The sequence below is a fragment of the Dendrobium catenatum genome, unplaced genomic scaffold, assembly GCF_001605985.2.
Source record: "Dendrobium catenatum unplaced genomic scaffold, ASM160598v2 fragScaff_scaffold_898, whole genome shotgun sequence".
NCBI lineage: Eukaryota > Viridiplantae > Streptophyta > Magnoliopsida > Asparagales > Orchidaceae > Dendrobium > Dendrobium catenatum.
In genome coordinates this window covers 132,233-158,961 of record NW_021319360.1, presented here as the reverse complement: position 1 = coordinate 158,961, position 26,729 = coordinate 132,233, and the positions used below count along the sequence as shown (strand labels likewise).

Genomic DNA, 26,729 nt, shown 5'->3' with positions numbered 1-26,729 from the left:
TATATTTTAAACTAAATTATATATATAATAAATATGAATTAGATTAGGATATAACCAGTGTATATACTAAAATATGATTATTATGTCTTTAGATATCCAGGTCCAGAATACCTCTATTAACTAAAATGATTGATTTGTCGTGAATATAGTGCAGTAGTCATAATATCTAATTAACTAAATTGAAATCGAATAAATTTGAGATTCTTCCTCAAAATTAGAGTAATTATTGCGTCAGCGACACCGACGCGTCCAGAGACCAATAACAAACACGCCACGTCAATTGAGTGCTCGGTACCGAGCACTCTGGTATTCCGATATTTGTCCGGATTTCTGATTTTTTTCCAGTACGTAAGTTGGGTGGGCAATCATAGAATCCTATTGGGGTATGTTTGACATTGGGAATGCATTGGGCATCTATCGTTGAATTTCTCTTCTTTTCAGTATCACTTTTTTTTTCCCTTTCCTTAAGTATTCTCTTTTTTTCTTTTTCTTTTCTACCTTGGATTCCTTCACATGAGCTTACCATCCTGAACATTTATCTTTATATTCCCTTTTACATGAAAAATAAGCTTATTCAAATATACTATATTGAAGTAGAACGAAAATAAGGAAGCCTTTGTTTTCCTTCTGTTAATAGCCAAACTATTCGTGAAATAATGAGTATACGAGAAATGTTTATGACATACATAAAATTAACTAATTCAAGACGCATTTGACTAACTAAATTAATATTTATATAAATGAGTGATATATGAGTCAAGATTTTATATGTTTTCTAACTCATAATATAGAATATCCATTGAAAAGTTTTGAGCAAAATGAGAACGATTGAAACATAGATAATATAGCTTCATTGGGACTATTTTCTTATTACTTTTTAAATCAACTTTTTGTAAAAAAAATTAACTTTTGTATTAAAAAATTGCTTTAAAAAATAATAAAAAACTGTTCTCAAAACATGAACAATTATTATTTCTCCGACCAGGAACGCAGAGGAACGTCCGGTCGGAGGCCAAATCCCACCAAAAAAGGAGTTGTACCGAGCAATAACAAACAATAACGAGGAATACTATCATTTGAAGACCCAATACTGAGTTATACCGAGCTAAATCGAGAAATACCGAGTTATGCAAAAATTGTACCGAGTTTTTCCTAGAAAAACTCGGTACAACTCGGTATTTCTCGGTACAGCTCGGTATAACTCGGTATTGGTCTTCAAAGAGCGGTATTTCTCGTTAATATCAAATAATACAAATATCAAATAATACCTAGTTGTACCAAGCAAATACCGAGTTTTTTGGCGATATTTTGCCTCCAACCGGACGTAATAAAAGTTCCTCAAACATAGCAATAAACTTTGTATAAGAACATGAAAATCTAATTTATTTAAATTTTAAATTGGGAGTTCTTGACCTCCCTAGGCTTAGACTTCGTTTGAGAAGGCTTTCTTACTGCTTTCTAAATCAATTTTTTAATTAAAAAATTTTTATACTAAAAAGCTATTTTAAAAAATAAGAAAATCAAAACAAACGAAGCCTCATAGTGTAAAGCTACAGCATTTTAGAGATGGATGATATTTAATTTTTCAAATAAATTAAATTCAATAATTGGGAGGACAAAGAGAAACCTAACATATAGATAATCACATGAAAAATGCTTATGTTGCTAACATGTTGATACAAGAAGGATGTAGAACTAATTATTAAGTGGTATTATAATCCAAATATGATATGGATGCTTTTTATAATTATTATATTTATTTTGAATGAATATAATGTATAAATAATCAATTAAATGTTATATTAAAATTATTTTGACCCAGTACATGAATGCCTAGCACATTTTTATCCACCACACCGATTTACATATTTAATTAAAAAGAGCTAGAATAGAGTTATGTATGGATTGGGTTCTGGTAAACAAGTCAAAAAGGTGGACTTAAATATGACTCACTAACAACCCAAATGATATAAATCTTATCTAATAACTCATTTTGATTCAAAAAAATTATAAATTTATTAATCATAAATTTTAAGTTAATTAATAAAAATAAGATCATTCCAATAAATAAAAAATTTTAAAAACATATATATTTAACAAATAATTTTCAAATCAAAATTAAGCTGGCAGATCAATTCGAACCTTCGAATCAAAATTAAGTTGGCAGGTCAACTAGAACCCGATTTATTTAATAAATGGATCAGAATGTTAGACCCAAATCAAATTCATCTTCGGGTCGGGTTGACAAGTAAGATTATTTTTTCACACCTCTAGGTAGGGAAAGGCTTCATATTTTCCAGTTAAATCTTAAATATGGCTAAAAAAGTCGAATTCATTTTTTTATTAAGCTCAAGAATATAGTTTGCTGCCCAACAATCCACCCATACACGTGCATCGCACGTGCATATGGCACCTTCATCCTTCCCTCCAAATCAGAAAAACAGAAAGCATAAATGCACAAAAGCAGAAAGCAATTTTCTCAGAACGCTCGTTCACCTTCAACTCTGCAACTCACTTTGTTTCTTTTTCCTCTTCATAAACCTGTGAACTTCAACCCGCAGCAACTCCTCTGCAAATCCCGAATATAGCTTCATTACTGAGGAGAAGCATAAAAAATGGAGCTTCTGTCCCAAATGTGGTCACTTCTCGGCCTCCTCACCGTTCTACAAAACATCCTCCCCACCCAGCTCCTGTCTCTTCTCCACTCCCTCTGGGAATCCTTACAAGACGCCCTCACCCCTTACTCCTACTTCGACATCCCCGAATTCCTCGGCTCCGCTGCCGTCGACCCCAATGATCTCTACCGCCATGTCCACCTCTACCTCTACCACTACCTCCTCCTCCACCCACCCTCTCCTCCCCCTCGCCTTACCCTCTCTTCCTCCCCATCCTCTCCTTCTCCACCTTCTTTCTCTCTTTCCCCCAACCACTCCCTCCAGGACTCCTTCGCCGGCCACCGCCTGCTCTGGACCCACCATTCTGACACCCTCCATGACTCCCTTGAAGAGCGCCGCTCCTTCTCCCTCCGCCTCCCCAAGCGCCATTCCTCTGCCCTTCTCCATCCCTACCTCTCCCACCTCTCTTCCTCCGCCCGCACCATTGCAATCTCCTCCCGTGACCGCCGAATTTTTACTAATTCATCTCCAACTTCATGGTCCTCCGTCCCCTTCCGCCACCCCGCAACATTCCAAACCCTCGCACTCCACCCTGAACTCCGCTCTTTCCTTCTCTCCGACCTCGACTCTTTCATGGCTGGCCGTGAGTTCTATGCAAGGGTTGGCCGACCATGGAAGCGGGGGTATCTCCTCCATGGTCCGCCGGGCTCCGGAAAGTCCTCGCTAATTGCCGCCATGGCAAACCATCTTCGATATGATGTGTATGACTTGGAACTCACTCGTGTGCCGCACAACTCTGCTCTTAAGTCCCTTCTCCTCCAAATCACCCCTCGCTCGATCATAGTGATTGAGGACATCGATTGTTCCCTCCAGTTAACTGGTGAGCGACATTCAAAGAAGCGAAAGGCGGATGATGAAGATGATGAAGGGGAGAGGGTGACTTTATCAGGACTACTGAATTTTACGGACGGGCTGTGGTCGTGTTGTGGGGAAGAAAAGATTATTGTTTTCACGACAAATTATAAGGGAAGGGTGGACAAGGCATTGTTGAGACCAGGAAGAATGGATGTGCACATGCAACTTGGAGGGTGCGGAGCACATATGATGAGGGAGATGTTAGGGAGGTATGTTGGTGGGGAGGCAGAAGAGGGGGAGGAGGAGGCGATGATGGATGCAGCTGAGAGGTGCACGAGGAATGGGGTGGTTATAACAGCAGCGGAGGTTGGAGAGGTGTTGTTAAGGAATAGGGGCCAGCGGGAGGTGGCGATAAAGGAGCTCATGGCAGAGTTGGAGTTGAGGATTAATGGTGGGTGTTCAGAGGAATTAGAAGAAGGGTGGGTGGAGGAGGAGGAGGTGGAGGTGGAGGAAGAGGCGGCGACAGGGAGGGAGAAGAGGAGGAGAGGGAGGAATGGGTGCGCTGTTAGAGAAGCTAGCGGTGGTTGGGAGAGGCAGGTGCGGTTCTTCGGTCGGCTGCGAAGCTTGACCAAGTCGGAATCAGGAAGAAGGGGAGTGTAGAAAGATCAAAACCATTGCATCTAGTGGGAGGCTTGGACTAACTTTTGCATTAGCTGTACCAGTCAATAAATTGTTGTCATTGTAACCCTTTTGTCTATAACTCCGGATTAGTTTCTTGATATTAGCTTTATTGTAAGGTTATCGTAGTAGCTGTTTTTAATATTGCAATTCTTGTAAATGTTGACTACCATGTATTTGTATTTCTGGAAGTCTGCATGTTGGGGTGTGTTTGCTTGACTATTTGTGCATTAAGTGCATTGCTATGCATAAATATGCATTTTTTAGTGCAAGTTAGGAAATTGCAAGTTCTTTTATACCTCTATAAAGTTTTGTTTGGAACCGTTTTTTTATCGCTTTCTAAAACAGTTTTTTAATACAAAAAATTCTTCAACTAAAAACTTTCGTACTAAAAAATTGTTTTAAAAAACGATAAAAAAAATTATCACAAACCAAACATAAGTCTCACACCGGTTATCATTCTAATTGGCTTGCTACTATAAACAGAGATTGAGAATCAGTTCAAATAAAGTAGTAACTGAAAAGTGAAAAGACTCATACAAATTAGTAAGATTTTGAAATTTATTTATAAGATTTTGAATTTGAATCGGCCTTACCACTCAGACTAATAAATTAACAAAATAAAAAACATGCTTGTCTCTGAAGTCCATGCAAATTCTCATCTGCATGCCAGTCCCATTGTTCCTGCCTTTCTCCCTTGTGTTGTTTGCGTCCATATATATAACAATAACTGTAAAGTTATGCATAAATGTAAATATTAAAGCTAATAATCCCAATTAGTAAAATCGAAAACAGTTCAACGAATATTAATAATGGAATAAGTAAACCATAGTATTTGAAGAAGTGTAGCATTCTTTCCCTAAAAAACAAAGTATAGCATTCAGTGCAGATTAAGGCTTTGTTGGGGACGGCTTTCTTGCTGCTTCTTAAAGCAGCTTTTTCGTACAAACATTTTAATTTTTGTACTATAAAGCTATTTTAAAAAGCAACAAAAAAAAAAATATCCCAAACGAAGCCTAAGACACATATGTAAGTCATATTCATTGTCATTGTCAAGCCTCTATATAACTATTTAGGACTCGATCCTGCACATCTGGGTTGATTTCAAGGAGCATGGCGCTGAAGGTTTTGCCCCAACCCAAATGGGGCAGCCGTGACTGCATATTTGCACCAGCCTGCAAAAGAACTACTCTTTTTAAGTTAACTGTAATGAATATTGCAATTGTGCATGAGAATTTTTTTTTTTGTTTTTAGTGGTGAGCCATAAAACATAGAATATATGGCTCAATCCTGTGATCTTAGAGAAACAACCTTCTCCTCTACCCACTAGGCCATAAACCCTTTTGACATATGAGAAATGTTTGAAAACCACCGAGAGACATGCAAAAGTAGAAAAATGGAGGAAAAAACTGCAAAAGCAGAAATAATTGTCAAAATGTATGTAGCCAAACAAAACAATAGATAATCCCAATTTAGACCTTACAAAATTTTAAGGTCAAATTTATGAATCCTCATTTATTCATTCAAAGCAACATTACATGTTCACAGTTAACAGTTTATGTTCACAGTTAACAGTTCCTTTTTATAATAATCCTTTTACATGAACTATATTCACCAACATTATTACTACTTCTTACCGTTAATTATGCATGCCCAAATTGCATAAGAACCATTTGATTGTATGTAAATAGTTACAAAAATGGTGATACTGTTTTCGTTCATTTGTGTGATCAAATGAAACCACTACATATGAAGGGTTTATCAAGTTTTAAAACCTGAAATAATTTCTGATGGCATTCAAGCAAATGATGGACTCGCAAATGTCATCATTTCTTATAAGGAACGACATAGAAAATCATTCTCTTCTCTATTAGCTTATTTTAAATAAGTTTCTCATACTGTTTCTCTAAAATAATTATTTTTCCATTTAAGTTTTCTATTTTTTTCACACATTTATTAATGTAACATTCAACTTGGTTATTATTTATTTTTCTATTGCAATGAGCTACATATAACATAGGTGGTTTATTTATTTTTACAAAAAACTACTTTTACTCTCCATGATATTATCTTATTACACAGTACTCCTAGATACGACTATAATTTAATTTTGGTTTCATAAAATATATATTTTTTAAAGTAGTTAACATTCGGATCTCTCATAGAGAGACATGCAAATGGTCCATCAAGCATAAAATTTCAGCAAGCACAGCAAGTCACTTAACATAAAAATTATCGCCATAAGAGATCTTCTATAATGAAATTAATTGATATGCCAAAACTGTCAAAAATTTTGATTTGATTTTTCATTATGTCTTAATGAATTCATTGTATGAGTTATATAAGTTCATATTCTCCCATACTTACCAAAATCCCACTTATCAACCCTAGTGGCCTCTCATCAACCACCTGCGACCTGCTTGTGGCTTGCTATCCTCTCTCATAGTCCTATCCGCTTGCTATGACTAGCGGACTACTGAGCTAAACCATCGCCTGCTGCTTGTTGCATCCACGACCAACTATGTTGGCTCACAACTCCAAATTGCTCATTGGCTCACATGCTTCACTTGATCACTTATGACTCCCACTATGTTTGGCTCGCATGCCAAGAACACGCACTCTCTATGGCTTTGCTACACTAGTTGAATGAGGCTAAAAATTCCTAATGCTCAACAACCTCATGACTCTAAAAAATTTTAAGCTATTTATTACCTCTAGAATTTTGCTCTCTTTACAAATGATATCATGGCTTGTGGACTCCGAAAATTTGCGCATTGGCCTCTCTATGGCCCCTATCTTATTTTTTAGGTCGTCGAGGAAAGAGTTTTAAGTTTTAACGAGTATGTTCCGAGGCAAATTTTCAGAAGACGGATTAAGTTTCGAATTAGACATTACCTAGAGATTTTGCCCTCATTTTGCGAGGACTTTATGATCTGAGTTCAGGCTTCCTATAGGCGCAAGCCCCTATAGTTAATTACTCATCACGATAACGAGAGAGAACTTTCGATTAAAGCTGGTTGTCAAATAGATACTTAGTATCCACAGGTACATAATATCTAGCGTATAGCAGCAGCATGATTTAGGCTTTGAAAATTTATATTCAAAATTAAAAATTCACCACCTCGTACTTAAAGCAGATGGTGGGGGGAATGATGATAGACCCGATCAAGATCTTATGGTTCCCTGATCTACTTAGTCAAAGGAGGTAGTCGACCCAACCTGACAGAAGAATCCTTGTCGACATCTATGATTGCTTCGTCTAAGGGTATCTTGTAGACCTGGGTGAATATTTGTCTAAGAGGCTAAATTTAAATCTACCTTAGCTAATAGAGAACTTTGTGTACTATCAATCATATCCTATTGATTCATTACTTAATGATTTGAAGTTGTTGGGCTCTGATTATGACAGTAATCTAATGGTGTCATTTGGCAACAAAACTACCCAGTCAGAGGGTCCTAATCATATCCAACCTATGGTGTCATTTGGCGGCAAAACCATCAGTTAGAGGACACGTGCCAAGTCATTCCTGGAAAGAGACGGATTGAGAATGAATCCTAATGATATTCTCGACCATATATTTACTTTTTGTGAGTTGAAGTGATTTTCAGATTAATTTGTCCACCTAAGAAAATTGTTGCAAATGGTGAATGTATATTTTACTTTAAGTATTTAGGTGTTTTATTTCAATTTTAAATATCTTAAGTTTTGGTGATTTTTTAGTTTTGAATCTTCATGGAGATTTGAGAGGCATTTTGAATGTTTAGAGGTTCCCCCTCCGATTGAGATTTTCTGTCAACACGGCCATCATTGGGGTATTTATGGGCAATTTCATTTTCTCGGTTGAACCTTGTCAACTTTGTCTACTTGCCGACAGACGATCGGGTTCATTGTAGGCTTTGTGCCTCTAAAAGTGGATTTTTTTACTATAGTCCTTAAAGGCCTAAAATGAATGTATTAAAACAAATATTTCGGTCGACGTCGTGATCGTACATTTGTTTGATAGTTCAAGTCATGTCGACTTCTATCTGCTCGTATAGGAGAATTGGACTTGAACTTAAGTTTATTGTTTAACCCATGCAGCATCCTCAGACATCACATGTGCGCATACAACAAGCTCGTCAAATGCATTTTGCATGATGTATTTTATATTTTGTAATATGTATATACATGATGTGACTACGCTAATGAGTATTTTAATGCATGGGAAATTCTCCAATGTTCAACTATAACTAGTTTTATAGGTGATGATCATTTGGAAAATGCACAAGTTTTGTATTTAAGGGCATGTAAACGTCTTCTATTCGCTTGTGCGAGTGTTACGGATCAGGTGACATTGTTTAGCAACACATTTTCATACAATATTTGCATATCATCAACAGAAATTGCATTAAGGAACAATGTATGGAGAACAACAGTTCCTGCCCCCAAAGCTAAAGCCTCAACCGTCTGAGGCCTCTCATACAATACCCTATCAATTTTTAAGGGATTACAATCCTCCGAAGGTTCGACAATAAGGTATCATAATCTAATGAAACCAAAGGCTCGACTAATGCACTATTAGGTTCTTTTGTCTTTGATTTGTCACAAGGTAGTCTCCTCGAAGCATGAAAAGGACAGAGCACAAGATAGTTTTCAGTACCGAATGATAGTCTAGTATCTGATATGCACATGCAACATAGAATTTTTTCTTGTAACTCTTGATATAACAACCAGGAGCAACTCCCTTCAACCTACAACTGCAACATTTAGTCTTTGTAGGGACATGAAAATTCATCATCCAGACTCACAATTTTCTCACCAGAATAATATACTTGAGGAACTTATTCTGCGCATTTATAATGCACGTGTAGCACATTAAATTATGAAGCTTATCTTCAAATATTTGTCCTCCATTCAAGGCATGCATCATTTCTCCAGAAGCCTCAACATTTCTGAAGGAATAAAAAAATATATAGATCTCAATGATGTTCACATCCAAATCAACTTTGGTATGCCCCCTCATCGAGACAATTTTTCAACTGATCATTGTTTGACTCTCAAGAATCATTCAACCTAGCATGCTTAGTGCTGCAGTTAGGACCTTCCTCTGGTAACATATCAGCGGATTCCCTCTTCATATCATGTGGTCCTTCTTTATCCCAACTGTCACTATCATAATCTTTAAAATTATCAATTGAAGGGCTTAGTTGTATTGGATCAACAAAACATTCAGCTCCAGCAAAATGAGTATGCCTCGTCTCAGCATGGTTGTTGCACGAGACAGAAGTAGATACATCCATGTCAGTAATGTCAAATGAGGAATCTTGCTGCAAAGATATAATTGAACTCATATTTTTGTAAATAGTAAGAAACTTTTTAATATGAGTGATAGGTCTCAATCTTTACGTTCATAAGGTAGTCTGTAATCATGACAGATGTATCTATCATTTGTGGATATCCCATCACAAGAATAGCACATGGTATGATCACAAGGCAACAACATTGGTTGGTTCAAAATATTCAAGCAGGTCATGCAGTTGAGCTCCAACTACATCTTCTTCAGATAGAGGACCAACGGGTTTAGCAATCGACTGATGCCCCCAGAAGTCGCCATCTCTCCCGATATTCCACCGTTTTCTCAAGCAATTTCCAAGGTGTTCGCCTTAAACTTGGAGGCGCAGTAAGGTCCTAATTTTATAGCAGATTGGATTCCTTCGACACTGGCACACTGCATTGTTGTTTGTGCGAATGTCCTGACATTCATTGCACATTACATGCATATGTCCGTAGGGAGTATTATTATTTGTAAACAGGTTTTGTATGTTTGTTAGCATGCTGATTTGAGCTACTAATTGAGTTGCACTCATTACCGATTACCCTGCATATGTTGGCCAGCACATTGTTGTTCAATGCACATTTGCCCCTCCCGCTTGCATTGTACTATTGATGTGAACATTATATGTTGATCACTTGATCTTTGTAAACAGGTTTTGTATGTTTGTTAGTATGCTGATTTGAGCTACTAGTTGAGCTGCACTCATTACCGATTACCCTGCACATGTTGGCCAGCACATTGTTGTTCAATGCACATATGCCCCTCCCGCTTGCATGGTACTATTGATGTGAACATTATACGTTGATCACTTGATCTTTGCTTGCAAGGAATCATTGTATATGTCTGCCACAAAATGGTTGTTGATTGTAGGAATGATCTAGCATATGTTGCATGTTATTTGTTGTCATCATAGGTAGATTATTGTGCACGACAAATCTCCTACAGTTGTTTGCAGGTGCTTGTAAGGTGGATTGGATATTTTCATTTGCAAGTCAGTTGTCATTGATCACGGGCAAGTTGTTATGTTTGTTATGATCACTCATCAGTGTTTGCATGGGATTCATCATATTCATTGCCCTTTCAACTATCATTACTTGCCAACGGATTGCTGCATTTATTTGCAAGTTGATATCAACTATAAGTGAGTTGCGTTCATCACTAACTTCCTTGTGCATGTTGGCCGACATCAATTGTAGGGAAACATTAGGATCTCCTTTATTGTTTGATATGTTAGCTTGAAGTTTTGCTCAACATTAGTCCCTTATTGATTCATGTTCGCTTGAATGACTTAAGTCATATTTTAGGATTCATATCTTCAATTTGATTGTGCATTTTTGAAGTTCAGGGCCCAGTTCCCTATTATTCATTTTGCAGGTTCTGTTCCTTGTCATTCTGTTGAAATCAAATATTCTGTTAATAAGAATTTCAACAACATCCCGACGTCCCCCCCCCACCCGTTTAGGGAAATTTGGAGAGACTTAGCCTTCACACCACATCAAAAAAGACGTGCATGGTCGGTGTCGGGTGACATTGTGGTCGTACTCTTCAATCTCATCACACCAGGAAAGGCGTGCATGAGTCTTCAGGGGTAATGAATATATATATATATATATATATATATATATATTCTATTTCTTTTTTTAGTCCTTTTTTTCTTTTAGCTTTTTTCCTTTTTTTCTTTTATTTTTTTAAATAATAATAATAATAATAATAACAGAGGGAGTGAGAAAGCTTTCTCTGTTAGAGGTATTAGAGTGGTGTTAAGGCCTATGTTATGAGTTTGTGAATCTTTGGAAATAGGCTGCTGCAGGGAGTGGATAGCTTGGAGAGATCTGATAGAGGACAGGGAGGTCTGAGGAGTGCGGTTGTTGGAAGTCTATTGGATTGAGTGGGATCGGTATGTGGTTGAAGTAGAGGTATTCGGTCCAGTGAGGCGTCAATTTCATCCAGGAATGGGATCAACACGTGATTGAAGTGGAGGAACTCGGGCGCAGTTGGGTGTCAGATTGGGTTTGAGAAGTAAAGGAGGTTAGGAGTGATCGTGAAGTCGGCACAGTGATGCAAGAAACATGGGGTTGAGTCAATTGATAGGTTGGAGATCTTCGTATAGCTGGGTTTGCAAATAAGAGAGGAGGAGGGAGCCTTCTAATGACCGGCTAGGTGCACACAAAAGGGAGCTCGCACTCATGGAGGGTGGAGATTAGCGGATGGGTCGTGGCAAGGTCGGATGGAGGAGATGGATGCAGAATCGGCACATAGGAGGCGAAAGGTTTGGCAGAGGCAACAGAGGATTAGTTTGGTAGAGAGGATCGATGGAAGCAGAAGAGGCGGAAGGTTCAGTACAGTGGCAGACACGATTATGAACCAACAAGAAGGGACGTTGTCGAAGGAGGCATGAGTTTGGAACCAACAGGAAGGGACGACGTCAAAGGAAGTGTCGAACATGAGACAAATAGAAGCGAATGAGCTGTGGAATCAAGGGGTTAAGGTCGAGTGGGAGAGATCGCGAGCATTTGTGTGCTAGAGGAAGAAGCGTGGATGATAGATACGAGGCATTTCGTTTCGTTCAGCTATAATGAAAGGGCAGAAACACGTAGATTGTGCGTGACAAGGCTGCGTCGACGTGCGTAGATCATGCGGAGCACGACGCCGAGGATTTGAGTGGATTTCCGCAGCCATGCGGAGAACAATGTCAAACAAGTACACGATGTATTTGAGTGTGTTTTATGGCTTACGATGTGCAGAGCTCGTGCGGAGACTAAGACATCCAATAAGGGTGTTGAATTGACTTTTTTTTTTAATCTTTTGTTTTATTCTCTATGGAGGTCAACATGGCTTCACACTTCTATCTCAAACAATCAAAACTTTCCTCCACCAATATAGCTATTATCAAATTTAGGTATGTCAATTATCCTATATGATCGAGATTTTATCATTTCCTAATCTATTCTCACAACACTCCATCACCTTGATGTCTCTCCTCTAACTAACACTAACATCATCAATTTTTCGAAATTATAAGCTTTTGATTATGTTATTCTTGCATGGTTGCTAAGTAGACTTGAACCTTCCATTGTTGCGACTGTCTAAGGACTCAACCAAAAAGATTTAAAATTTTCTTCAATCCACTTACTTTAAAGAAAGCAATCTCTCTCATATCTACACTCTATTTTGAGATATTTTATCTTCAATAAATTGGTATGCAAACCCAAGAATATCATGGCACATTGCATTACAAATGGGACAAGTTAATTCAATATTGTCCCTTTACAACTAATCCAACTATCTGGAAAAACATAGAACGGAATATTTCCAATCACCAATTTTTTTGGGCTCTATCCTTCTTTGTAGGATGTATAATTTCAATTGATGGATGACTCCTCCATTCCTAAAATTGTGATGACTATCTCACAAGTTTCTTCATGTCACAAAACTATTTTCTCCTCAGCCTCCTCCTGACAATGAGCCTTGGTAGCTACCTCTCCGGACCATCAAGGGGATCATGGATGTGGAGGTCATATTAGTGGAACATGTGTCATTATAGTAGCATCTTTCTAACATGCCCTCATTGTAGTTGTAGCTTACTAATCATCCTCCTAAACAATGTTAAGAGGATTTTGGTTATTCCTCCACCACCAGTACACATGCATATCCATCTCCACTATGCTTACTCTTAGTGCCACATCTTCAAAATCTATTATTCTCTTCCAAGAAGAGTAAGATCAACTACTTCAACAAACTCAACTATCTCAACATCTCATGCAAACTCTTCCACTAAGTTTGTTGCAACTGTCTTTATCAGTGTCTTAAATCTTAAATCTAGTGTTCCTCCCATAAAACAGATAAAAATTATTTGCATCCCTTACGATGATACCTCCTGCACATACTATTATTTTTTATGGTTTTCGTTCTCCAACTCTATGGAAATGATTTGTCCATCTTTCCTCCAACTTAACCCTAGACAATGTTCTACATGTCCCATAATATTTTATCAAGCATCTATCTATGCATTATCTAAACGAGTTATAATTGTGAGGTTATATTTTATCCGACTTAAAATATGTTTCAGGATCTCGACACAAAGAAGACAATTGGTGAGTTTCTTGAAACTTGAACCTAGATAATACTTATTATCTAAATGTTGTTGATCCGACTATCTTGCCTGCAATTTCCTATTATTATTAACACTATAGCGTGGTCAGTTGTGTGGATCAACCTCACCGTCTTCGATGTTTCACTCATATACAATCTTTTATTTCAAAATTGAATATAACACATGCGGATTTTGCAAACATCATTGTATGCAATCTCCCTTTTTCTCACTTTTACATAAAAGTGTCCCATTTACTTTGATTCAATTTAACATATAGGAACCAAAATCCTTTACCACCGTTCTTTGTTTTCACCACTTCATTTCCTTCATTAATGGCATATCGGAGTTACTTGAGTTTACCTATTATTCAAATTATTTTATAAAAAACAAAAGTACAATTTTTCTGTTCGAAGTCAAAACTCTTCACTTAATTTTATGCACTTTCTATTTTCGCTATTTTTGTGTCAAGAATGCCACTATACATCAACCATCATGTCCATATAAATCTTAGAAACATATTGCAAATGACCATAACACTAGCATCTTCTTGACATTGTTCGAGCCTTACTGTTTCACATGCACTTTCCTTGCAAATTTTAGGGGGGCGTTAATCTTACTACAAAGAAGTTAATCAATAATGCATCATCTATTATGTTGAATGAAGCTACTCCATTCTTTATTCTTAATACCCATAGATTTTTTTTTTTTCACTTAACCCTCAGCATCTTTTATTGTGTGTTTTGTTCATTCCCTTCAACTAAGATGTGGCAGACTATCCCATCATGTCATTCAATACATCTTTTTGGCTCAACAATATTATCCTTATATTAAAACAATCTATCCTTCATAAGATCTCCACTTATGTCAATCTGCCTTCTTCTCCTATAAAATGCATTTGTTTTTTACCTCTGCTGCCTTTAGCTCCATTTCTCACTTCTCCTCTCACTAATAGGTTTATAGCCGTGCATCCAAAATCTCCTTCCACAACACCTCATTTCATCACATCTACTTCCACTAGGCATTCAACTACAACCAAACCTTGAAATTCATATTGCACTCTAAAAATTTTTTGGCCCTCCTTAAATGATATGTTGAACATATTATTGCTTATTATCTCACTTGCAAACTTGTCAAAATAATTAAATAAAAAGCCGACAAATACACTACTTTCCTTGTCCCCTATTGACGTTGGGAGCACCTTTCATAGATTTCATTTTAGAATTGTCAAAAACTACTCATTGATATATGATGGTATTTTTTAGGTTGTTAGGTTCTCCAAAATGATGCATTTTTTACCCTATTAAAAAAACTAATAATATCTACCAAATTCAAACTTTTCTTCAAAGAAACTATTAGACTATATGGGTTACTATCAATAATAATGTCAGAGAGGGACATTAAATTTGTTTCATATTTTTTACAAAAGTTATGCAAACTATTGAAACACAATTAAAATTTTCATGTACATTTCATACTCAAACAAATAATCAAACGGAAGTTCTTATTAGATCCTCAAGTGACTTACTAAGGTATTTAGTAGGTAAGAATATTTGTACATGAGACTTGTATCTATCTAGTTATGAGTTTGTATACAATAGAAATATTTTTAAAATGACTAAGAATATCATTTGAAGTTATTAATAGTGATAACCCAAAGAAATGAATTGATTTGGCATATATTCCCCCATAATCACATGCTGCATTCACTATGGCAAAAAACTTTCATAATCTACAAGCACAAGTAAAACAGTAAATCCAATTAAATAATAATAATTATGTAAATAAAATAAATTCTATACGTTCTTCCAAAGAATATAACAAATTAAAGTTATCATATCTTAATTTAAATTCACCTATAGCATTATCCCACAAAATATATTAAATTTCATGCAAGGACTTATGGCCTATTTGAAATTTTTAAAAAACCTAAATCAAATGCTTCTCTTGAAATTTCCATCTAATATGCAGATAAGTTATGTTTTTAATATTGAGAATATATTGTTTGTTATGAAATTATTAAGCCTCAAGATTTACGGGATAATTCTATTATAAAAGACACAAGATATATTTACATATTTCTTGTGCCCCATAATTCTTGGATATTGATAATATCATTTCAAAAAAACAACACTCACCAACAAGAATTACTTCAACTCTTGATAAGATGAAAAAACCAATCTTCTTATGAGGACACTTGGATGATCAAAGAAGAGTTAGAGAAGCTTGCCCAAGTCTCGTTGATGAGTACATGAACTTTAACCCTATAAAGTAGAGTTCTTTGAGGCTCAACAGAGTTGTGCATCACCAAAATAAAAGTTACTAATAAGTTCACAAATCAAACCTCAGTATTAAGATTTGTGTGGTTCATCATACACAACTCTCCATGCAAGCTTATAAACAACACATAATCATTTTAAAATATTGGAGAATAATTAAGAAGTTTAAATTAAGGCTTTTATAGGTAGATGGGCAATACCAATCAAAGAGGTAAAAATCTTCATAATTATTTAATCTCATGACCGCTTTACTTTTATTATTTGGCTAATCAGGATTTTCACGTATTTAAAGGCTTCAAATTTCTTTTTATTTCTTTTATTTTCTTTTCCTTTATAAAGAACAAGCTATCAATCAAAATAATAGTATTTTATTAGCTTCTATAGATTTCCTAGGCTTGAAAATATCCTATAAATAAACATCATTTAAAAAAATTTATTCATGGAATAAAAATTATACTTGTTTATGCAGATTTAATATGCAAAGGCTTGGTGGATGCTCTACTCTCAGTAAAACTTGGTAATTGATCCCCTAAAGCTTTTTAGTGAATCCTTAGTTATCGTTTCTCATCCTTATTCCTTATTTTTCCTGACATAATTTTTATTTCCTCCATGTAACCTCAAGTCTAGCTTTTCTGAACCCCAAACACATTCAACCTCTTCAAAACTCTCCTAAATATTCTCTCATGTCTCTCACAAACTTCCAAGGCTTCAAATCTCCAATAACCCTAAAAATATCATAGCCAAAATCCAATATAGAGAGACATTTCATCATGTGCGCAACTAGATAAAAATTTCAAAGTTCCTTGACCACTTATCCAAATTCCATAAAACGCCATTATTAATTTCCTAAAATTCCAAACTTTTAATCTGTAGTTACTCCCATTTTTTCCAAGGAAACTTGTCTTTGATAGTCTAGAAGTTTCAGCACCAAATCTATCTAAATATTGAATAACACTTCGACCACCACCCTAAAGGGATGACAATCAAATTGTTGCCTTCATTATAAAAATCTTATATATATCTTATATCACAACCTCTATGATGAATTTATCAAGAATGTTGACCCATGACTAAGTCTATGTATAGGGGAATCAATATTTGACATGACCTGAAAACCCGACCCGAACTTGACCCAAAAATTTCGTATTAGGATCAACCCGTTTGGCAAACGGGTTGGGTTCGGGTTTAAGGATTTGACCCGTTTGAAAAATCGGGATGGGTCCGGATCAGCCTGCTAACTCAAAGTTGATCCAGATTTGACCCATCCTCCGACTTTGTCAATCCCAGCTTTTAGAATAAGCCCGCAGATTTGCTTCCAAGGGGATTTGATATCAAAACCAAAGACAGCCCTGAGCCACTCCTCCAAGCTCTCCTCTAACCCCTCACATACATCCAATGCCTTTTGGACCATCTTCTCAGTAGCCACTAGCCCTTCAACATTTGAAATAGTTTGAATAAGCCCCTTACAACTAGAAGATTGTGCAAAGATCTCATCATAGCAACTCTGCATCCATTGCAGAACATGCCTGACTTACAAATTCGGCACCAGCAAAACCATCACAGATTCCAGCTTCTCCCTGTGGGATTTCCAAAGGTTTACCTCCTCCTACGGATTGGGGATTCCCCCAAACAGTTGCATCCTTGGGGGCGAACCAAGCACAATTTTGTAAAACAGTGGCATCTCATTCAACACATGATGTAAGAGTTGTCCAACTTGCCCTAAACTATCCCTAATTACCCTCGCAATGTTGCAGAGCACCATCATGGGACTATCATTTGCCAATAAGCTAATGAGTTTCTGCGAGATGACAAGATGCACGCCCATCTCGAGTCGAGGAAGATGTCAAGAATCTGCTTATGGTTGAGATCATCGATGGTAGCAATGGCGGCAAAAGCGTCAACGTAAGCAGCAACAGTAAGGCCACGACCCGTGTCAGATCGAGTTGACCCGAGTTTTTGGCGGGTCGGGTTCAGGTTGGAATTTTTGACCCGTTTGCAAAAATATGTCGGGTTCAAGTCGTGTCAAACTGCAGCGGGTCAATGTCAGGCTTGATCCGAACCCGACCTGGAACCGTGTAGCACATTTTCTTCATAAAGAAAAAAAGGCTCCATATCTTAACATCACCACCTACCTAACCTAAAAATATGTGAAGTGAAATTGTTATTCCATCACCAACACGTTATTCATGGCCTCAAACAACTTGTGCTCAATTAAGCACACTACCTTAATGCCTTCCATGGAGTCCAACACTTTCTAATCTGGCATTAACCAAACAACCTTAGCAACTACCATTCCTAAATAACTACAATTATCACAAATGAAAAAAAATGCAGATGGGCTTGTTAATATACGCCCACACTCATATCACACTCCCAAGATACGGTTGAGATGCTCCAGGTGCTATGCTCCATGTGCTAGAAATGGTGTCAAATATGTCGGGTTCAAGTTGTGTCAAACTGCAGCGGTTCAATGTCAGGTTTGATCCGAACCCGACCTAGAACCCGTCTTTGACACCCCAATCTGTGTAGCACATTTTCTTCATAAAGAAAAAAGGCTCCATATCTTAACATCACCGCCTACCTAACCTAAAAATATGTGAAGTGAAAGTGTTATTCCATCACCATCACGTTATTCGTTGGCCTCAAACAACTTGTGCTCAATTAAGCACACTACCTTAATGCCTTCCATAGAGTCCAGCACTTTCTAATCTGGCATTAACCAAACAACCTTAGCAACTACCATTCCTAAATAACTACCATTATCACAAATGAAAAAAAAAAAATGCAGATGGGCTTGTTAATATACGCCCACACTCATATCACACTCCCAAGATACGGTTGAGATGCTCCATGTGCTATGCTCCATGTGCTAGAAATGGTGTCAATAGCTAAAGAAGCCATCATGTGATAACCACTATCAGATGATCAACACCTAGCTACGAAGCTAACTAGACTTAAAAAGCACCTTGCTCCAGTGCTCTATGGCATATCAACTAGATAGTCAAGCCTTTTATGGTATCCTAACTGACCTCAATGTTTAATTAGGAATTCCTCATCGACTCAATCACAATTCCTTATTGGCTTTCCTATCTTACACCAGAATCTACGATCCGAACGTCTCTATATGCATCAGTAAAGGGATCTTGATCGACCTATTTACTTTGACAAGCTCTTGTTTATCTTCATTGTCCTTCTCTTCCTCTTCCTCGATCATGTTCACTAGCTTAACAATGATCTTTCCCACACCTCAATAAAAGGGTTCCACTATGAGAATTTTCCTCATTTTCTTCTCCAATGCAAACAATGTGATGAAAACCCCTTTCATCTTGTCAGACCCAGTGGAAGAACTACACATCTCTATAGGTTAGCCAAGTCACCTAAGATGAGAGAGCCTTCATTGTCGCCCCAACTATCTAGCATTCCTTTGTTGTTGTCAAAAAAGTGTGTATTATTGAGTTCTAACATCTTATAGATGATCCGAATGGTTGAATTAGACCAACCACCCTGCCTTGAAGAATAAAAAATAGGTATTTTAGTGCTTAACAAAATATATTAGACTATCAATACCCAACAACATTGATAACCTGGTGGAGAGGTAGAAAAATCCATCAATCTTATAAAGTTAAAAGAGATAGAAAAACTTAGCAATCAACCACATGACCTTGTGGTCCACAACTTCACTTGTATCACAAACATCATCTTTAAGAACTACATAGACTCACTTGCATCATAGTGGTCTCCCTCCAAATCTATGATGCAACCTTACTTGTACCATAGTTGTCTCCTTCAAGGCTTGCATTGCAATCTCACTTATGCTAGAGGCATCAGGACATGTGCAATAACCTAGCATGAATTGTAGTTGTCCTCTTCAAGACCCACATATAAATGATCTCACAACAAAGTCTATGTCATAGCCATATCCAGCGAGAAATGTCTCATAGCAATCTTTAGTTGAACCTGGACAAGAACTAACTTCATCCAAGATTATACTAGAGCCATGTCTAGTTATATGATAAACCATATTATCGCATATATTTATAATATTCACAACTGATGAGTGTATATACCTATCTTGATACCCTCTACATTGCCTCTATAAATTGTTTGAGAAGAACCATGTACTAAAATCCCTTAGTTTATATGAAATAAGGTCACATTTGTACAAAGAATGGCTGATGCCCATTAGTTCAGGCCTATTATTTTTCCCCTCCAACGGTTTTCCCCCAGAAAATATTGTCACATTCTTTTATTTATTTGACTAATCATGCGCATGTGATATCCAAAAAAAACTAAGTCAATCAAGATAGATCCAAATTGCATTGTCTCAAATTCCCACGAGCAACAAGAAGCAAGGGAATCTGAAGTTTCTAGGGGCACCGAAATTCTAACCAAAGTAGTTCCAAATCTGTTTCTAGTCAATTAAGTTACTTGGCCTCAACACTTCAAAATTATATGCAAAACAATCAGACATCCTAATAAATCAGACAAGAGTTGAAAAAAAAAATTTAAGAACAAATAAGAAGAGCTATGATGTATAAACTCATAAAAGTAAACAAAGCGTATGTCAGATTGATCTTGCTTATAAAGTTGACCATAAAAAATAGACATAACTAGATTTATACTTCAGATGTCAGCTTAAGTATCTTTTTCCCTAAACGTTTTTCTAGACCCATCAGAAACTCAAGCTTCTAAAACCTAGACAATGACAACTTATAGGCTTGACTCAGAAGATAAAGCCTGAAAGGTGATCAAACTAAAAAGAGGGGATAATCACTTATATATTAAATATACACCACAGATAGATTTCCGCATTCACGTCATAACCCATTAAAAAACACGATACAACAAACAAGTCGAAACCTTTCCAGTTGCTCGATTAGAATTTGGCCGCTTTGAGTGGAAAAGGTGGTAATCGAATCATAGCTTGCTCAGTTTCAAAAGGAACCGACCTCAGTATCTGTTACGTACAAAAAAAATAGATGAAAGAAAAACACGAATGAGCAATTGATGGAGAAAACAAAAAATTCAACTGATAGAGGGCGTATTAGAGCGAAGAATTGGGCGGACCGGGTCTTGGAGAAGGGGTTTGGAGTCGTCCTGAGCAGTTCGGAAGGGAGGTTTTTGCTTCTGAGCTCTTACAACACCGGCGATATCTCTTCCTACGCTTCCAACAGCCGAGTTTCCACCTGATTCGCTGCCTCCCGTCGAGCCCATTGCGTTGCCGGATCTCTTCATTGATAAGATTTTCGCCACCTAGCCCTAGCCTCGAGCAGGCGATACCCATTGTTCAACGTAAACTTCCATATATTGTGTGTAATTTATATATTTATTTTCTTAGATTTAAAAATTGCAATTTGAGACTTATAACATAAAAATTGATTTTATTTCTCATATTATAATAATCAAAATCTTATATATAAGTATTCAATATATTATTGTAGAATATTACAATTGCTTTTATTTAATAAAATATTTCTTATTAAAATTTACTATGATATACTCTATTATTTGACAAATTTCAAATATTATACAAATTTTATTAAATCTTATAATTCCACTATTTTATAAAATTTTTAAATAATGCCTTATAAGAATCATATTTGATTTATGTTTGAACTTTGATTGAACAAATTTTTGAATGAGAATGATTCTGATTCAATTAGGGTTTGAACAACATTCTAGTATTGATTAAATTTTTATCTCATATGATTTCAATTTTGATCAAATGTTATTCAAATTCTATTCCAATTCATTTTAGTCTAAAAGACTTGACAAAGTAGCGTGCACTCCAGAGTTAAGATATTTTCGCCCCAAATAAAACTTTCAAATATATTTCTCAAAAACATGAAACAACGAGCATATTTATTCAATTTCAATCATTACAAGAAATACAAAATTAATTTTGACTTGACATACATATTATAAAAATTTTACGTATTTATATATCTAATCTCTATTTTTTATATTATATTATCTAAACAACTGAAAGTGTGAGCAAGAAAAGACTTGCCCTTCTATTTCATGCATAGTGCAACAACTACTTACTACTATCGAGTCTAAATCTTCGTTTCCAAGTGCTCATTGATCCTTCTGTTTTCAAAATTTTATTATGTACGGCGTCCATATGCATTCGGAGGCCGATCCAGATATGCCACATCACCCAATACACGATGCATTTGGTGACGTGTCACATCCGTTTCGAACGAATCTGAACTTCGCACGTAATATTCTCTCTCTTCCCAGACCAGCAGAAGACTACATCTTCCCATAAATTATAGGCACCAAACCCTTTGCCAAGGAACTGACATAACTTCCCTAAACCATGATAGAGATTTTTCAAACTTAGTACATAGTTCTGCAAAAGTGTAGGCGCCAATATCATCAACATCAATCCCAAATACTCCGAAGTGTGTTTCCCTACTTCTTTAATAGTCCTCTTGTGATGCTGGCTGATATATTTGATCTGTTGCTCTTGTGATGTGTCACTTGTTTATAGTCAGATATCACAAAGATCTGATTCAAATCAAGTTGGTCTAAAACCAATCTAGAAAATTGGCCAAGGTCACAATAACCTCATCATAACTATGGAAAATTTGGTAAGGTCATAATGATCTCGCCAAAATTATGATGGACTCACCAAGGCCACAATAACCAAGTTAGAATTATGGTGAACTCGCAATGGCCGCAGTGAACATGCCAAAATCATGATGAACTTGTCAAAATCATAACAAATTCACCGATCAATCATCGTACTCAACTCAAGATCTAGTTAAGCTAAGTCGTTTGAATACTCATTTTTTTATGAAAATTCACCGTAACTAATCAAGCTAATAAGCTCAAACATTAAGGCTTCGTTTGGGATAGTTTTCTTACTGCTTCTTAAAGCTGCTTTTTAATAAAAAATTTATTTTTTCTACTAGAAAGCTGCTTTAAGAAGCAGTAAGAAAGTCGTCCTAAACGAAGCCTAAAACCATTGTTAAAATTGAACAGTTTAAAGTAAAATCAACAAACAATTTAAGTGAAAGGAACCCTACGGATTTGGCCTTTGTTAATTAATCTTTGATTTCTTAATATATTTTTAGGACTACATGCCTCGTGTACTTTGGTTCAAGTGATTATTAAGCATTGTTATGCATTTTTTTACTTGTTAACCAAAATATGGTCCTTACTGCGGCTAAATCTTGACCCAAGACTATTACTAAGAGGTTAAAGTTCAAGCCAAGAGCATCAAATTATTTTTACTTAAAGCAATTTATATTTTACAATATAATAAAATCTTATAACTTCTCACTCTAAATTCTTTTTTCTCTTTCTATCTCTAACTGTTTCTCTCTCTAAAATTTTGAATCTCACAACTAGCTTCCTCAATTTTGTATTATTGCAAATATTTGTTGATAACTTCTTTAATAAACAATTCTTGTAAAGAGGATTTACTTAGGGGGTATTATGAGTGGATCAGTGGGAGCTTGAGTCACAACTCGAGATCTAATTTAGAAGAATTTTTTTTTTTCTTTTATCCAATTAACCGGATCTCACATATTTCATATAAATAGCACAAAGGAATACAAATATATTTATATTCATCAATATATACAATTATTATAAGCTAAAAATATTATGAATACAATAGTCATGATACAAAAGGATCAGTCTATTACTACATATATGTCATAACTATAAAATAAACTAAAAGTTGTGAAAGGGAAACTACGTGTGATTTCACCAATCTATTATTACATATACATCATGACTATAAAATAAACTGAAAGTGCTGAAAGGAAAATTATGCATATTGTTTGAAGCCTCATATCATGGGGTATTTACCCTTATCTATAAACATGTAAAACCACAAAGTGAGCAAATAGCCCAATAAGCAACCAAAAATCTTACAACTAAAATCAATGTAAGGAAATAGAAACATCATGATGTAAATTGTATAAGAAAACAATGCATTAGTGTATGTTATTGGTGCCATTTGACCGTATCAATTTATCAATCAGTATGTCATTATCATTAAATCATTCACTGTAGTCTATCAGTTATAACAATAGTATCAATAACAGCATTCTGTAATAATAATCAGTATCCATATATCAATAATAGTGATTCATATTAGTATCAGTACAATATTCGATATCAATAACAATAAGTAGTAACAATATCAATAGCATTATCAATAGTAGTCAATATCAATATAATGATCAATATCAATATTCTTTGTATCAAATATTTAGATGAAGTTATCTTGATCTTGCTCCTACCCTTATGACTTCAAATTAGTTGCCTTTTATAACTCCCAATTAGTAAACTCCTTATAACTTTCAATTAACAAATTATATAAATCAGTCATTCCGACTCCTTATAACTCTCAATCCGTCTTTAGCTCCATATGACTCCCATTAGTGAATGAATGAATCTTGAGGGTATCATGTCATAATATAATCCTACCAAGATAGGTCATATCATGTTGAGCTGTGACAAACAAATCCTAAAATCCAATTTTGAAATATTACATATTCTCTTATAATATTCATTTAAATAAATAACAGACTATGAAGCTGCTAAAATATTTAAAATATTATAAATAAACACATTCACAAGATTTTTTTTTTTTCATTTCATCAAAATGTATCTACACTACAGTACTAGCTATAAACTGAAATACATAATTGAATAATAAATTAGTTATGACTACAAAAATTAAAACAAATAAATACATAAACTTATATCTAATTCTGAACTGCTAATCAACAAGCTCCTCTTTCTAAATCCTGAAACCAAAAGTAAAACCACAATGAGCTACAACTCAGCAACCACACAAATTGATCTAAAATTTTAAATTTTTTTATTAAGTTTTTTTTTTAATATTTAAATGCAGTTCAATATAGTCTAATAAATCAGTGTATTAAAAAAGATAATAAGAGCATAATAATTATTCAATTATTTAAATAATAATATCGAGAAGATAAATAAATTAAAATTCATATTATATAGCAATTCATATCATCTATCTTGGTCCCAAATAGAATCTCAAAGGATTCTGACCCATTATGACTCCATTTTGTGCTTATAGCACCAGAATATATCAATATGCACCTGAAAATAGTTATAGTCACTAGAACATGTCATATAAGCTTTATATTCTTGAACATAGATAAAATCTCAAAAAATTTCAGCCCATTATATCTACCAGTAATGATAATTCGATCACATATGCACATATTTTATCACATTATGGAAATTAAAGCATAATTGAGAATGCTTCAGAATTGCACAAATTTGTATAATGGTAGGCAACAGAAATTCCCACCAAGTATAATTTCCATTAATTGTGTAAAATACTATTTTAAAACATTAATTATGATGCAACACTATTTTTAGTGTCCAAATTATTTTTTATTCGATAAAAACTGCATAATTTCTAAAATAATCGATATAAATTTTTAGAAAATATTCAAAATGTTTATAAAATAATATATAAAAAGTTATGCAGTGAAAGCTTTATCAATGCATAGTTATTTATGTTTTTTTATAACAGAAATAGATATTTAATCAAAATATTTTGAAAAGTTTTGTATTTTTGAAAACTGAAATAGGGATAATGTGACCTACCTTGATCTAAACAACTTTTCCAGCTAGGCCAACAGATAAAATGGCCCGAAGAGGCTCAAAAATTCACTTTTCCTCTCCAACCCTCTCTTCTCTCTCTCCTATTTGGTTGGTTATGATCAATCAAATGAATCGAATAATAGATTTAAAAATATATAAAGTGCTATTAGTGGCCTAACGCTGTGGCGCTAGTTCAAAATCTCAAATTTGATAGCCAAGTGAGCGACAATATCACTATTTGGCGTATTGTCTGAGTGCAGCTCCACGATGCTCGGATACCTAACATTGGGGCACTCCAAAACTAACATTTTAATTTTTTTTTTTTCAAAATTCACTCCAAACACTTAGGACTCATTCTAAAATACACTCCAACATTAAAACACTCCCAAAGACATCCAAATGGGTTAAAAACTCAAGTTTTCAAATCTTTCCTTTTTTAAGTCAGGTCAGAATGGGTGGAGCTGAATGTTGAACCTGAATGTCTCACGACTCTTTTCTCTCTCAAAAAATTTCATTTTCGATATTTCAAAACTCATGTCTCAAATCACATAAATAGAAAAGGGTGCAACAATATGATCTCAAACTCTTTTTTCCAAGTAGCTTCTCGTTCAATCCTATTCTGCCATAGAACTCTAACCATAAGAATATGTATACTCCTTAGCTTTCTGAAATCATAGGCTAAAATCCTCTCTGATTTTTCCCTGTAGTTCAAATTCAGACGTAGCTCGATGTCTTCAGCAGATAAACTATTTTCAAAATTAGATATTCATTTTCTTATAAGTGACATGTGAAATACATTATGAATTCGAGACGTGATTTGGCAACTGTAACATGTATGCAGCTTTTCAAATCCTTTTAATAAACCTCAAATAGTCTAACGTACCTTAGACTCAATTTTTTTTCCTTACTAAATCTTATAATACTTTTCATCTATCTGATCTTCACATATACAAAATCTCCTACATGAAATTCAACAATCTAATACTTAGCATCAAAATATAATCGTTGCATGTCCTATACAACCTTCAATCTATCTTTGATCAAATGAATCTTTTTAGTAGCATCATCAAGCAAGGCTGGCCCAATCAGATATCTCTTACCCATCTATGTCTAATATAATGATGTACAACACTTCCTACCAAACAGAGCTTCATACGAAGCCATATTTATGCTTGTCTGAAAATTATTATTGTACATAAATTCAATCGAACGAATTTGGTCTTCTCAATTGCCACTAAAATCTAGAAAATAGAGCTATAGAAGATCCTTTGGTACATGAATAGTCCTC

At 35.3% G+C, this 26,729-nt stretch overlaps 2 protein-coding genes across 3 annotated transcripts; one reads left to right on the top strand and one right to left on the bottom strand.

The window, feature by feature from the left end:
* The first annotated feature begins 2,153 nt into the window (after positions 1-2,153).
* LOC110110505 (AAA-ATPase At4g30250) lies at positions 2,154-4,440 on the top strand. The gene has a single exon (XM_020842011.2). The coding sequence runs from the start codon at positions 2,616-2,618 to the stop codon at positions 4,128-4,130; it is 1,515 nt and encodes a 504-aa protein (XP_020697670.1). The 5' UTR covers positions 2,154-2,615; the 3' UTR covers positions 4,131-4,440.
* Positions 4,441-4,691: 251 nt separating this feature from the next.
* LOC110110508 lies at positions 4,692-21,132 on the bottom strand. 2 transcript variants are annotated; one of them, XM_020842014.2, is made up of 3 exons: positions 20,900-21,132; positions 20,693-20,789; positions 4,692-4,878 (listed from the first exon to the last, which is right to left on the bottom strand). In XM_020842014.2, exons 1-2 carry the CDS (start codon positions 21,065-21,067, stop codon positions 20,709-20,711), a joined length of 249 nt encoding a protein of 82 aa, XP_020697673.1. In that variant the 5' UTR covers positions 21,068-21,132; the 3' UTR covers positions 4,692-4,878; positions 20,693-20,708. The 2 variants fall into 2 exon arrangements, with proteins under 2 accessions (XP_020697673.1, XP_020697672.1); XM_020842013.2 differs by lacking the exon at positions 4,692-4,878 and adding an exon at positions 4,929-5,323.
* Positions 21,133-26,729: the final 5,597 nt, after the last annotated feature.